Raw genomic sequence first — 14404 nt, 5'->3', positions numbered from 1 at the left:
GTTTTGGTACTGAACGTCATCGGTGCCATTTTTCAAACATTTAGAAGCCAAAAAGGAAAAATGATCGGGAACTTAATAATGGCCCTATTTACGGATAGGGTAATGTTAACAAAAGTTGTAGATTTTTGGATTCTAAACACAATGCAATCAAAAAAATTGGGACATTCCATTCGAAATAAGCAGGTTATTAGGGTTGTAAGTCATGCAAATTCGGAGGCCTATTTCTGAAGTTATTGAAACTTTTTTTAAATTAAAACACGTCAAAACGTACCTTATTAGGTCCTCTTGGAGCCCCATAAAACCGATTTCGACATTCGTAGCGGTTAAGGCAATGTTCAGATTTCAGTGAAACGGTCAATTTTTGGTATGGTATAAGACCCGGACCTTTAAATTTGACGATAAATCTGAAAATGGCACACAAATTTTGAGCGTTCCATTAAAAAACCATAATTTGGTACTACCACTCTTTTATGATGGGCTCTGTATATTTGAAAATAGTTCTAAAATGCGTACCTGTTATGACCGAAAACTTTTATATGAAACATTTCTTTCTAAAACTCATATATATTGAGATGTCGCACTTTGACGCACTAACGAGCAACCCTGTATTTATATTTAAGATAGATATTTATGTATTTCTTATCTAAACACGTTATCTTAAATCGAGTTAGGATACGCCAATGCGTATCATGCGCCAATGAACGACGAGTTTGTTCATAATCAAACTATGAAACACAATAGCTTAACGGGTTTTTCTTGTTTTCTTGATTACAAGGTCAGTTTCATCCAATTATTACATCGTATAAAATGTTCCTGTTCGCAATTGTGCTGGTACTTCTATACTTTTGCTTATGGATCCATCCCTACAGTTACTGGAAAAGCAGAGGAGTCGAACAAGGACACCCTTGGATATTGTTTGGAGATAGCTGGAGAATGATTTTTCGAGTTATGAATATGGCAGATATTGTCGCTTATCATTACAATTTAATACCCGAAGTCAGGTAGGTGTACGGAGTATAAAGCTGTGATGACTTTCTGAGGTTTGTAGTATGTATGAATCAGAATGCAAACGTTCCCAAGAATAGAACCTAAACTCTAATTAACGAACATTTACCATCATTTCAGATATTATGGTATATACCAGTTTCTGAGACCCAAATTAGTGGTTCGCGACCCCGATTTAATAAGAAAAATAACTGTTAAAGACTTTGATCATTTTGTTGATCATGTGGCGGTTACGGATCCAAAAGTCGATCCAATATTTGCCAAAAACCTGGTTAGTTTGAAAGGTAAGGAACCCCTTACTTCAGGATTTTAAGGATTATCGTTGAATATCTAGGTGATGAATGGCGTAAAATGAGGGCATCTCTTACTGGGTTGTTTACAAGCAGTAAAATGAGGGCCATGTTCACATTGATATCAGAAGCTGCAGAAAACTTCGTTAAACATTTCCAGGAACAGGATATAGGCACCGTCACTGATATCGAGATCAAAGACGCCTTTACTAGGTACAACAAAGCATTGTTAATTTTTATAAAAAACTATGTACATTTTAGATTCACGATAGACGTGATAGCAACAATGGCATTTGGAGTCGAGGTGAATTCTTTAGCGGAACCTGATAATGAATTCTACAAAATGGGGCAAGAAATAGCAGATCTAAGGTTTACGACTTTCTTGAAGATACTGTTGTTTCAGATTTCCCCAAAGCTTTTTAGAGTAAAATACCTAATTAACAAACGTTTAAGTGGCATAAAATTCTAATGAATGTTTTCTCTAAGGTTCTGAAACTCAAGATATTTCGCAAAGAAGTGAATACCTTCTTTAGAAACTTGGTTAATAATACTATAGAAACCAGGCAGCAGAAGGGGATCTATAGACCAGACATGCTGCAAATTTTGATGGATGCTAGAAAAGGTATTGAAAAGGACGATGACCATGCAGCTGAAGTCGGGTTTGCAGCTACTGAAGAGTTCATTGGTAATAAATTAGAAACACACTTATGAGACAAAACTCCAATTGTTGCTTTTTACAGAAAATGTCAAGTTATCCAGAGAAATCTCCAATGAAGATATTACAGCACAAGCCCTGATATTTTTCTTTGCCGGCTTCGATTCCGTATCGTCCCTAATGACCTTTGTGGCTTATGAACTGGCATTGAATAATGAGGTGCAAAGTAAACTTAGAAAGGAAGTTCTGAGCCTTCAAGGAAAATCTGTTAGTTACGAAGATATTGCTAACATGAAGTACATGGACATGGTCATTTCAGGTGGGTCTTATGAGGTAATATACTTAACAAAGTTCGTATTGAACAATAATCATTTATTAGAGGCTCTACGCAAGTGGCCACCATTTGTTATCATCGGCCGTGAATGCACTAAAACTTACACTATCTACCCCAAATCTCCAAAAGAACGGACCCTAGTGGTTCCTAAAGGAATGGCAATTCAGATACCTTCTTACGCAATTCATCACGACCCTAAATACTATCCCCAACCGGAGCAATTCATTCCAGAAAGGTTCAGCTCGGAAAATCGAGATAAATTAGTACCATACACGTTTTTAGCATTTGGTCAAGGGCCTAGAAGCTGCTTAGGATCGAGATTTGCGTTACTTGAAGTGAAAACAGTACTTTTCCATTTACTCAGCAAATTTAAACTGGTAGTTATAGAAAAGACTCAAGTGCCATTGAAGCTGAGTAAGAAGTTTGTTATTAATATAAGACCAGAGGCCGGCCTATGGCTGGGAATTGAGCGTGTTAGTTAGAATGTGAACATAATATGCTTTATGTATTAAATTCATTTTTTACATTAACAGGTGTGTTTGAAAAATCTCATTTATCATGAAGTACAGTAGTGTACTAGTTATACAGGGTGTTTCTAAAATGACTGTACAACGCTTAACCAAAAATTGCTGAATCAAAAATAAGGCGTACTAGGCAAACTTACCTACATATACAGTAGTGGCAAAATGTAGAACAACTTTAAGAAAATGAATTTAATTAGTTTTAACCGTTATAAATATTTAGGTATAGGTACAATATGAAGTTAGTGTATGTCCAAATACCTCTACAAAAAAATTCCTTTACTTTTATTTTTTTGTGGAATTATACAGGGTGGCCCATCGAAAACGGTCCAGCAAAGTTTACTGCTTTGTATGTGAAAATTTGGAAAAAGCCTCGGACCCTATACTTTTTTTTCAGGGGGATAAATTTCTACATTAATTCTATCACTGTAACTTCAATCTCTTAGCGGGGGCGGCATTCACCCTTATTTTTTCAAATGGAAAGGGGTATGTTGTGATACAACTTTTGAATGTGCATTAAATTGTCTTTCAAATGGCGTTTCGTTTTTTACATTTGAGCTGCGCGTCGCCGAGAAATATTAATTTAACTTTATTGATTAGTATTTACATGTTATCTTATTAAGTGTTGAAAATGTCCCCCGTTCACCTCCATACAACAGTACAGCAACTGTTTAAAGTATTCCCGGATATTTTGAAGAATATCTGGTTTAATTTGTTGACATTCATTAGTGATGCGGTTCCGTAAATCTTCTAAGGATTGAGGCTGGGTGGCATAAATTTTCGATTTCAAATGTCCCCACAAAAAGAAATCAAGAGGAGATAAATCAGGTGATTTCGCGGGCCATTCGATAGCACCCTTCCTCCCAATCCATCTATCAGGAAACATTTCATCCAGAAACTGCCGTACAGGTATTGCATAATGGGGAGGAACTCCGTCTTGTTGAAATATCGGATTTTCTTCATGGTAACACGTTGGTCGTTTTCCATAATTTCGATCAGCGCTGGGTTGATGGCATTCTCCAACAAGTCTAAGTAAGTATCTTCAGTTAAATTTCCCGGTAAGAAAAATGGTCCAATTATTAATTAATAATTTATTAAATATTCTAATCACGTCGTTCTCATTGACGTGATGAAACATAACTGTGAACCAAAAGAAACAACAATAAGAACTCACCCCCTAATACCAAAAGCGTGAGCGAGATTCACATCAGCAACATCCGCTTTCACTGACAAAATGACAGTTAAACTCCTCGACTTTCACCCATTAAGTTATGGATATACTAACGGAGTATCTCACCAATCTTTAGAACAATAAAAAACCCGATTATTCTTATTATTAGTGCCTCGCGTAACACGAACATCTTGAATGTCGGAGCGTTAACATTCGAATGAATCAACTACGAAGTCATCGGTACGAAAACATAAAAAATGTACTAATTATATGTTCATTTCAATGGGACATAACACATGTAACACGTGAAACCCATAACACGCTTCAGATTCAGATAGTTCAGCATATTTTTATTATATAAACACAAGCCAGTATCAGTAAGAGGATTATTACTAATTAGAAGCTCGTGGATGTTAATCCTAAGCACTTTTGTAATCATTTTAATAAATATATATTTTTTTAAGTGACAACGGCTTAAAACTTAATTCTACCTGCCTTTTGTAAAGATACAACTCATCGGTCTTGGGATCGATACGCGATAGAAAGCAACATGCCACGTTTTTAGATTTGGTAAAATGGAGGAAAAGTTGCGAATTCAAACCAGTAGCTTAGTTATGCACATACCCCGACGGAATAAAATAATACATTTCCTATTGCAAACATCTTAGTTTCAAAATTAGTGAAAACTGATAAGTTTTGCAATTATTTCGGAAAAATGATGGATATAGGTAAGTTTGTCTATAACGAATTATTTTTCGTTTAGAATTTTTTGGTATTTTGCAGTCATTTCAGGAAGACCCTGTACACTGGTCAAGTAATGTAAATAAGTTGGGAATTTTCTAGATTCAAAATTTAGAGTGAGCAGTTAGAAATTTCGTAATTCAGTTTATTTCATCCCATCCGACATACAAAAAAAAAACACCTTGGTCGAAGAAATAATTTATTTCCGACAAAAGATATTGAAATGAAACGACACACTAAAAAAGGCCCGATAAATTTAATCGCAAGTAGAGTACTCAAAGTTGTTCAAGTTAAAGACCAAAATATAGTAGTACAAAACACATTTCAAGTATTAACCTACTTAAAGATTTTCCCTTGATTAAATTTCCTGCCCATTTTGTCCGTGCCAGTCCACGAAAAGTACTCTTGAACTAATTTTTTAGTTTCATCGGAAGCAGGGTCTAACTTCTTCCAGTTGTAAACCTCGTAGTCTACTTGCCAGTCAGGACTCAGCTAAAATCCCTTTTAGAAACAATCCGTTTAAGTGTTTACCGAATAACTTACAGTAAAGGCAAGGTCTTGACCTCTCCATACCCACACCCCAGAAATTGTGCTATCATTGTCCTCCCCGAACAAACATACGGAGGCAAAGCCTTGTTTGCGCATTTTATCTAAACGTTGAAACATGCCTGAAAACAAATGATTTGCTTTAGGAATAGTAGAAAGGTCTCCTGCACACTATACTCAGAACCTCAAATTGTATTAATGTACCGTGTAACTATTAAAATTTGAGGTTCTTTTGTCTTAATTTTTTGAAAATTTCCCTAATTATATCCCATTTAGTTGTCACATCAGGACTAGATAAAGAAAGTCAAAGTATTATATTGCATTAACATGTATATAAAAGTTTCAATATAATAAAACAATAGTTAAAACCTTACTAAAACACAGTGATCTTACCTGTGATTAAATTACAGCTCATGAAAACTTTAGTTAGCTCCTCAGGATACTTATATTCTCCATACCAAATCGAATAATTTTCTGGATCAAATTTTTGCCAGAAGAACGGAATCGATTTACTTTCATCTTCATTTGAATATACTCTCTTGAACTCATCCATGTTGAAAGTTCTGCAAACAAAAGATGAAAATAGGGGAGGATAGGAATAGTGAGGTTCTGATATATCTACCCTTTAGGTAAGGATTCAAAAGGATCTTTGCTTTTGGGTTCTGCAGCAAGAACTTCATCAGCTGCGTCCAATTCTTCTTCAGGCTCCTCTTTTTTTGGAGTCTCTTTTTTGGATTTCTCTTTCTTCTCTTGTTTTTTCTCATCTTTCTTCTTCTTTCCTAAAGAAAAAATAGGAAATAATAATTACTTTTAGACAATAAAGGTTCTCGGGACACAACGTTAAATACCAAAAGTTACCTTTCTTTTTACTAGGTTTATCAGAAACAGGTTCTGAACTTTCAATGCTTTTCTCACTCTGCTTTTCTTTATGCTTACTCTCCTTATTCGCCGTTTTATTTTTTAACTGACCAGCTTGTAAGAAAAATTCAAAAATTGTAAGCACTTTTACACAGCGGCCCAATTACAATACACCTTAGCACTTAGTAATGACTAAAAGAAAAAAAGTCTTACCATCTTTGGAAGGTATGGCTGCTGGCACAGTTGCAAGTTGGGCAGGCTTAGCACACAATGTAACATCTCCAAGAACAGCTTTGAATTGAGGTTGGTTGATTAAAGTGTTGAACCATCTAATGTTAAAGGTTAATTAAGGAAATTTCGATTTTATAAAAGGCATAGAAAAACACCTGTTAACGTTAACATATGGCTTTCTGTACTCTGGATCTAAGACATATTTGTAGGGGTTTAATAAGTTACAGGCTACCACTATATCAGCTAAACTGATGCGTTCAGAAACTAAGTAGGTTCTTGTAAGTAGGTGGTTGTTAAGGATGTTCAATGTTACTTTCATGTCACTTTTAGCTCTGCTGATGGCCTGCAAAATGATAAAAATGTCATGGTTTCCAATATCTGACAAATATATAAATAATAATAAATTTCTATGATTTAGGGATTGTTTAATTACTATTTCTATTGTTCATAACTATTTTCTAATTATCATAAGATACAATGTCAATTAATTTACATTAAAATGTTAGGTTTTATAACAGATCAAGAGTAAAAAATTGTTTCTAAATTTCACTTGGTTGAATGACCCAGTTTCAAGTGACTATTTAACCCATTAAATAAAAATTGCAGACCACAATTCAAAATTCTAGTTTCGTTATTTTATAACTCTGAAAAAAAGAGTGACCTTTGATATTAAGTATCACATAAGACACTGTATGACAAATATATCAAAAAATGAATCATCAAGAACATCCCTTAGTAGAATAAAATTTGTCTATTAATATTTCTCTTTTTGTTACAACTGCTCCCATTAACAAGGCAGCACTTGCCTTTGAAAGAGAATTAACAGAAACTATTATACGGAAAATTTTAAAATGTTGATGCTTTAATGCAAGGGGCTCATTAGAAAATTACATTGTATTGCATATGTTACCTTCATGTTATACTATGGGCATTTACAAATCTTAAATTGCATAGACATTTACCTCCTCAGTACTTGGATTGCCCTTGATTATTCCTAAAATTGGAAATACCCAAGCACAAGCAGCTGGAAGTACTTCACCCTCAGCGAAACCAATCCATTGAAGAATTTGCGCCTTATCATAGTCAGTTTTGCCCTTTAATTGATCGTCAGCTAGAAAAAATGTTATGGCATTGCTGTCCTGCAGTAGTTGACCTTGTCTTCCTTCAAAGGCTGGAACCTGCAAGTAATCATTGATGTTCACAAATAGCGTATCAATTTTTGAGCCCCCAAAGGGGCTAAAAAGAACACATCTGGCACAAAACTGATTGAGAGTGACAGATATACAATAACCTCAACTCATCGGACTTAGGGAAGAAAAATAGAAAAATAATTCTATTTACATCTTTACCTTTCCTCCCGGAAATTTCCGCTGGAACTCCTTGGTTTTATTGGTTTCACCAAACACGAAATTTTCGGCAACTTTTACCTCAGTCTTGGAGTATTTAGCCGCGATCAGGGCCTTGGCTGCTCGAAAATTGTCGGGGTAGGTGTACAAAGTCTGCAAAAATACCCGGTTTGATTAATAAAACGAATACGAAGGATCGATTTAAAATTAGCTTTTAATATAGATGAGCAGAAATAATCAAGATGATTTTAAATAAATTTTGTAAAAACTTACACCGGCGGCCATTCTTGAGCAGTTCAAGAAGTAGAAGAAAGTATGTAGGCAACCAATGAAACACGGTTCAATGTGGAAAAATAAATACGTGTCAGTGTCAGTATAGTAGCAAGCACATAGGCAACCCAAAATACTTGCCTGATCTATAACTTTCGACTAATTCCCATTTTTTCGCTCAACATTCAAAAAAGTTTATATTTGTTTTCGTTTCAGGATAGAAGGTATCCTGGAGAAAAATACAGTTAAGACATACATAATATTTAAAAAATTGTTCATAGTGAAATCTGTTTTAAAGTTAGATTCTTAGCGTTTTAGCACAGATATGAATTTCTGCATATATGCATTTGAAGACTGAATTCTAAACAATTATCTCTCGTATAAAATATAAAACAACTGGTGTATTTACTCCATTAAAACTAATATTTATTATTTCAATCACACAGCCATAGGCAAATTCACCTTGGGATACGGATCATACCCTACAAGTTCAAAATCATCAATAGTAAAATTATCAATGTTTTCAACTTTTCTCTTAATGTGGAGTCGTGGGAAAGGTCTGGGCTCTCTAGTTATTTGCTCACTTAAAGCATCCACATGGTTTAGATATACATGGCTGTCTCCCATGGTATGAATGAATTCTCCAGGCTGCAACAAAAAAAGCTCAAAAACTTCGTATATGGCGAAATTAGTGACTTACTGATAGATTCGTTACGTGGGCAATCATATAAGTCAGCAATGCATAACTAGCTATGTTGAATGGAACTCCAAGGCCCATATCAGCAGACCTTTGATAGAGCTGGCATGAAAGTTCACCATTTGCCACGTAAAACTGCACAAGGCAATGGCAAGGTGGCAAAGCCATATCTGGTAAGTCAACAGGATTCCATGCACACATGATAATTCTTCTATCTGAGGGATTGGTCTTTATTGTATTTATTACATGAGCCAATTGATCAATGCCTTTATTTCTATAATCTGCATGCATTCCTTTATATTCAGCTCCAAAATGTCTCCACTGGAAGCCATATATTGGCCCTAAATCACCTTCCTTTCTATCGTTAAGACCAATAGAGTCCAGAAATTCCCTTGTGCTATTAGCATCCCAGATATGAATACCTTTTTCTTGAAGTTCAAAGGCATTAGTACTGCCTCTTATAAACCAAAGCAGTTCTTCTACTACAGCCCTCCAAAATACTCTTTTGGTGGTGAGAAGTGGGAAACTGTTCTTTAAGGTGTACCGCATTTGAGCTCCAAAGAGTGAATAAGTTCCTACTCCAGTTCGGTCTTTGTTTACAGATCCATTCGTCAATATATGCTTGATATGGTTTAAATACTGATACTCCTCATGGGGTTTTTGAATGTTCTCCTTGGAATCATTGCTTGTGGTATTTTTTTTACTGCTATGGGAAGGTAAATTATTAGAATATGAGCTTGAGATGACATTCAAAATTGATGTTCGTCGTATTTAGATGATTACAAGAAAGATCTTCCTTCGAGACAGCTTAAAAGCTTAGCAAAACAAAAGATTTTCTACCAACCTGGCCATTGTCAATATCCAAATATTTCCAATTTTATCTTTCACTTCAATATATCAGTAATAGAAGGGAAAATGTTTTTTACAAGTTTAAAATTTAGAAGCACTTATAGGTTGTGGGGACATTAGTAAGAAACCGACTAAAATTGAACTGTAACAAACTAGCGCCAATTTTGATGTTTACGTCAACTTTATGACGTTTCATCTCTATCAATAAAGGGGGTTTTCATTCGACCAGCACTACAACGCAACATAAATTTTACATTGCGATCAGGGGTACCGGTACTACCGCTCTTCGCATTTACCCGAACAAATTTCCGCTTCAAAATAACACATAAAACAACATATTAGCTTACTCACGATGATAGGAATAAATTACTTCTGCTTGCAAAATTCGAAACTATGATATCACGTAACCTATTAAATATCATTAGTTTGAATAAAGAACGAGGGACGGGAAAGATATCTTAAAAAAAAATTAACTGTAATATATAAATACATGTTCACTATCACATTCGCTTATAGTATATTGATTGGCAACTAAAGCTTTCCAAAAATTTAATAATCAACTATGAATAAGGACTTGGAAACGTTGTACTCGCCCAGTCATTTTTCGAAGAGGTACTCAAAGGACGATGTAATAGCCAAGCATTTAGAGTTCATAAACACACGTACGTAAAACCAATCTTCATTTTGGTGGACCATAAATAGATATAATTTGAATACTAGAATCCTAACACTCCATACATTTTAGACACTAAATTAGTACGAGATACGATTCCACATCAAGTGGGAATCTCATATGGTCCAGGACCAAGGGAAAAATACGATATTTATGGAACAGATTTAAGTGATGGTAATACCTTGAATTGTTTTATCAAGAATTCTAAACTATATCCATGCAGAGAGTCCGATACTAATTCATATCCATGGAGGATACTACCAAGATGAACCGATCAGCCATTCAAACAACGGCTTTATTTCGCACAATTTGTATAAAAATGGTATTAAAACAATATTGCTTGGTTATGAGCTCAGTCCTCAAAGGAATGTGGGGGAAATTTTGGAGCACTTGCATATTGGATTGATAGAATGCCTAAAGTATGCCAAACGGCACCAATCTAAGTAGGTATACACACATTAAGAAATAACATGATCAGAAAAAAAAACTAACACATTAAAAAAATTTATACAAACTTGTTCTTTCTGAAAGAAAATCATTTATCTTAAGCCCTTTTATACATTCGTAGCTACTTTACCAGGACGTTAGCGAGTCTCGATTTAATCCAAAAATATTTTTGCAGAGCAATTTTCCTATCTGGTCATTCGGTGGGTGGTCACGCTATAGCTACCATGTTGCCAGGATTCAAAAGGTCGATCCCGCCAGAAGATCGGAACCTCATTAAGGGTTGTTTCTTGTTGTGTGGTCTTTATAATATGGAACCGTTGACTAAAGTTTCGGCCAATCAATTGTTGGGCTTATCAGTAGATACTGCTAGAGAGTTGAGTCCCCTTTTTAACGTCGTCGATTATGGGGGAACTGTAATATATGTTGTTGGGGCGGAATACGATAGTCCCGCTTTTGTTGAGCAGAGCTTAGAATTTTATAACAAGATACAAAGACTCGGTGTGAGATCGCATTTAAAGATCATACCGATGACTGACCATTTCGATGTTATTGAGAATTTGTTTGACGAAAATTTTGAGCTTACAAAATTAATTGTAAATGCGATTCAAGAAAGGTGAATGTAGATTTGATCGTGTTTATTTTGCGTCCTTCCTGGGGGTTGTAGAAAATTGCGAAATAAATACGATTTTATAAGAAAACGTGCAAGTTTTCAAACTTTATTCCTTAAATGTGACAATTACGCATAACTCGTAGTAACAGTAAGCAGTTTTACTCTTCTGAATACTTACCGCCATATGTAATTTGCCTGCAACAACAAACATTCATAAAACAAATTTCCTACCAATTCTAAATTTTAACCATTACATAAGTAAAATCAGTAATAATTCTAAATCATTAGAAGTTTGAAAAACTTTCATAGCGTATATTATTAAAACATCATGATTTGGTCATATTTAAAATAGAACTGAAGATGGAAGCCTCTTACCACATTAGCTTCTGCAGGTAGTCGGTATATTCCTAAAATGAAGAAAGATATTTTATAGTGAACGAAATTAAGAAATTGCAGGGTCCATGCAGTTAATATCTATTGTAAATTTTCAGTGAGGGCAAGTGGTTTTCATGGTATAGCTCAAAATAGCGTATAATTACAGATCATCATATTACATTTACATTGAAATATTTTCCATTGTGAATTACTGCTAAGAAAATATAAAAACTTACATATTCCCCTAGGTCAGATGAAATGGGACAGGATACTCAGCAGTTTTCTAAAATAAAATTAAAAAAATATTTTAAAACACTTTCCTTATTAGGGAAATTACTAAAATAAAAACAAAACCAAATCAGTGACCAAGTTATCATCAAATATTTGAATATGACAGGGATAACTAATAAATCATCATATAGCTTAGTTTACATTATTTCATAAAATAACCAATTTATCCTTACATTACTTAGTTAATATACAGGCCGGATAAAACTTCAAAGTCACTGCAGTAGGAAAACCTGGAATTGAAACAATCGAATGAGAAAATATTTTAAAGGAATAAATTAAAAATTAGTAACTTTATTCATCAGTTTTTAAATTGCAGCCATGAATTATAATCACAGATAATTCAGACGGTAATTTTTATCATCATTTTATAAAAAGTTTTGAAAGAAAACAAAATACAACATACCCATAAACAATGCATAAATCAACTCAATACATGAATGTATTTGTAAATATTTCAGAAACCATTTACATGGGTGAAATCTTGTTCTGTGCTATGATGTCCTTCCTTAATTTTTAACCTTTAGGGGAGAATCGAGCTGAAAATCAAAAATAATTGTAGTCAATCACCAATATTTTACAGCACACAGTCTTAAAAATACTTGATCAGTCAGTGAAAAATTGATCTACACTTTATTCAGGTTTCAAATGTCTTAAACATCATTTAAAATTTAGAAATGCATCTATGTATGAATAGCTTTCAATTAGATACTGACCACATGTTGAAATGCCTTCCCCCATGTAGTGCAGAGAACCTTTTCATTTTTCTGCAAAAAAGAACACAAATTATTGCTAAGATGTCGAGTACTTACTATATAAAGGAATATAAGTTACGGAAAGATATCAGAACATAAACTAATCACAGTAAGTCATATTGACTGGAGCGTTATGAATGTGTTCATCATTAGAACACTTTATTATTGAATATTTATTTTATACAGGATCTTGGAATAAAAAAATGTGTAGTCATACCTCATTTTAAAAGCAACTTCTTTGGATTTAACAGGCAATCTGACTGGCCAGTCCAATCATGGTGGTGCTCAATAATGCATTTTTCATGCCTGAAATGGCATAAACTATTAATAATTATTACCAGAAGCTTAAATATTTTGGAAATATTTAAATTATTAAATTCAGTTTAATATTATCGACATAACTATATTCAGTCATATGCTTGTCTATTAAAAATCATCATAAATATAGTAAATATACATCCAGGAGACCTGAAATTAAGTGACTAATGTTAAATAACAAGAGCTTCAATAGAAAAATAAAATAATAACAGGCGTATTGACGCGTAACTATCAAATTTGTGCCTTTAAAGATGAGAAAGTCATGGCATATTCTACCACTAGAAATGAAAACTTTGGTTAGTACACTGTGTGAGGAGAGCTCTATTTTTTCAACTTGTTGCCAAGACTTTTATTTAGTAATATTGAGGTCGAATAGACAACATTCTGGAAATGTTATTTCATAGACTAGCATCTATGAAAATGTTGAAAATATAGCAGATTTCATGACTCCTAGGAAATTATCTTCCACATGAGAAATTGAGGAAAGAGCAGCAGCACATTTACAGAAATAATAGCAAGGATAAGAGGTTTTGACTGCCTTTTCAAAAAAGAAAAAACTACACAGTGAATTATTAAAACAACAACAAAGTTACTTACATTATCCTAATAACTGGCAGTAATAAAACATGAAGCTAGAAGGAGAGGCTCCATTTACTTAACAATCCGCACGAAATACATCTAGATCAGAACATGTTCCTGCAAGAATTTTTTGAGTTGAGCTCGAGAAATTTTACGAGGTATAAGATAGTATATTTTTGGTTGTATCAGAAATTTTCGAGAATTTCAAATCACGAAACATCGATCATACGAACGAGACAGAATTGTTTCATCACGATATTCAAATTATTACAATATAAGTTTCAAACTAAAAATATTTGTTACAGATGTTAATTTGTTGTTTGAGGGCTTTGAATAACTTGGTGAAAGGAGAGAGAAGACCAAGATGATTGAAAAAAAAGTAGATTTTAAAATACTTACCTCTTATACTTCGGTGCCGCGTTCTACATTGACCATTCGTGTAACACAAAAACAGGTCGGAAAATGGCTGAACTTAAAACGTTTGCTCTCGAGGTAAACTTTTCTAATAAAAGGCCACGTTGATTCTATTTATTTCTGTCCTTGTTTCATATTCATATAGTTGAAGGATAGAACGTAATCTGAAATTAGGTAAAACCGTAATAATATGAAAGATGGCGCTTTCTGGAAGCTTTCGCTATTGCTGTCAGTAAAGTTTTCTTAAACTATTTTTTCTGCTGTACGTCTTTAAATTTAGACTTTAAAGAATATTTAATCGGCTTGTTTAAGCCCATAAATTATGCAGCATTTACTTGTACGTGACGTGGACGTGGTTGTAAAATTTTAGATTTATTTCTTAATTCTTTTCTATAGCGTTTGAAAAAACCACTGGTGAATACCGAACACAT

At 34.0% G+C, this 14404-nt stretch overlaps 4 protein-coding genes across 11 annotated transcripts; 2 read left to right on the top strand and 2 right to left on the bottom strand.

Moving 5' to 3' along the window:
• The first annotated feature begins 701 nt into the window (after positions 1–701).
• Positions 702–2814, top strand: LOC136338891 (cytochrome P450 9e2-like). Of its 4 annotated transcripts, XM_066281676.1 has the most exons (7): positions 702–1001; positions 1126–1289; positions 1340–1508; positions 1557–1719; positions 1782–1980; positions 2036–2269; positions 2330–2814. In XM_066281676.1, exons 1-7 carry the CDS (start codon positions 808–810, stop codon positions 2764–2766), a joined length of 1560 nt encoding a protein of 519 aa, XP_066137773.1. In that variant the 5' UTR covers positions 702–807; the 3' UTR covers positions 2767–2814. The 4 variants fall into 4 exon arrangements, with proteins under 4 accessions (XP_066137773.1, XP_066137772.1, XP_066137774.1 ...); XM_066281675.1 differs by having other exon boundaries at positions 1340–1719; XM_066281677.1 differs by having other exon boundaries at positions 862–1001; positions 1126–1276; positions 1320–1719.
• A 2089-nt stretch (positions 2815–4903) lies between these two features.
• eEF1gamma (elongation factor 1-gamma) lies at positions 4904–8120 on the bottom strand. 2 transcript variants are annotated; one of them, XM_066281679.1, is made up of 10 exons: positions 7972–8120; positions 7702–7851; positions 7315–7530; positions 6508–6695; positions 6335–6450; positions 6122–6235; positions 5886–6042; positions 5657–5826; positions 5261–5385; positions 4904–5209 (listed from the first exon to the last, which is right to left on the bottom strand). In XM_066281679.1, the coding sequence occupies exons 1-10, from the start codon at positions 7981–7983 to the stop codon at positions 5054–5056; spliced, it is 1404 nt and encodes a 467-aa protein (XP_066137776.1). In that variant the 5' UTR covers positions 7984–8120; the 3' UTR covers positions 4904–5053. The 2 variants fall into 2 exon arrangements, with proteins under 2 accessions (XP_066137776.1, XP_066137777.1); XM_066281680.1 differs by lacking the exon at positions 6122–6235 and having other exon boundaries at positions 7972–8119.
• Positions 8121–8370: 250 nt separating this feature from the next.
• On the bottom strand, positions 8371–10212 carry Ts (Thymidylate synthase). Of its 4 annotated transcripts, none has more exons than XM_066281681.1 (3): positions 10181–10212; positions 8669–9368; positions 8371–8616 (listed from the first exon to the last, which is right to left on the bottom strand). In XM_066281681.1, exons 1-3 carry the CDS (start codon positions 10195–10197, stop codon positions 8407–8409), a joined length of 927 nt encoding a protein of 308 aa, XP_066137778.1. In that variant the 5' UTR covers positions 10198–10212; the 3' UTR covers positions 8371–8406. The 4 variants fall into 4 exon arrangements, with proteins under 4 accessions (XP_066137778.1, XP_066137782.1, XP_066137780.1 ...); XM_066281685.1 differs by lacking the exon at positions 10181–10212 and adding an exon at positions 9811–9901 and having other exon boundaries at positions 8669–9371; XM_066281683.1 differs by lacking the exon at positions 10181–10212 and adding an exon at positions 9510–9780.
• KFase (kynurenine formamidase) lies at positions 9921–11861 on the top strand. The gene is made up of 4 exons (XM_066281686.1): positions 9921–10176; positions 10260–10361; positions 10411–10630; positions 10810–11861. The coding sequence occupies exons 1-4, from the start codon at positions 10077–10079 to the stop codon at positions 11249–11251; spliced, it is 864 nt and encodes a 287-aa protein (XP_066137783.1). The 5' UTR covers positions 9921–10076; the 3' UTR covers positions 11252–11861.
• The last annotated feature ends 2543 nt before the right edge of the window (positions 11862–14404 follow it).

Source organism: Euwallacea fornicatus, chromosome 4 (genome assembly GCF_040115645.1).
Source record: "Euwallacea fornicatus isolate EFF26 chromosome 4, ASM4011564v1, whole genome shotgun sequence".
NCBI lineage: Eukaryota > Metazoa > Arthropoda > Insecta > Coleoptera > Curculionidae > Euwallacea > Euwallacea fornicatus.
The sequence above is the reverse complement of the archived record's forward strand: the minus strand, read 5'-3'. Positions and strand labels throughout refer to the sequence as shown.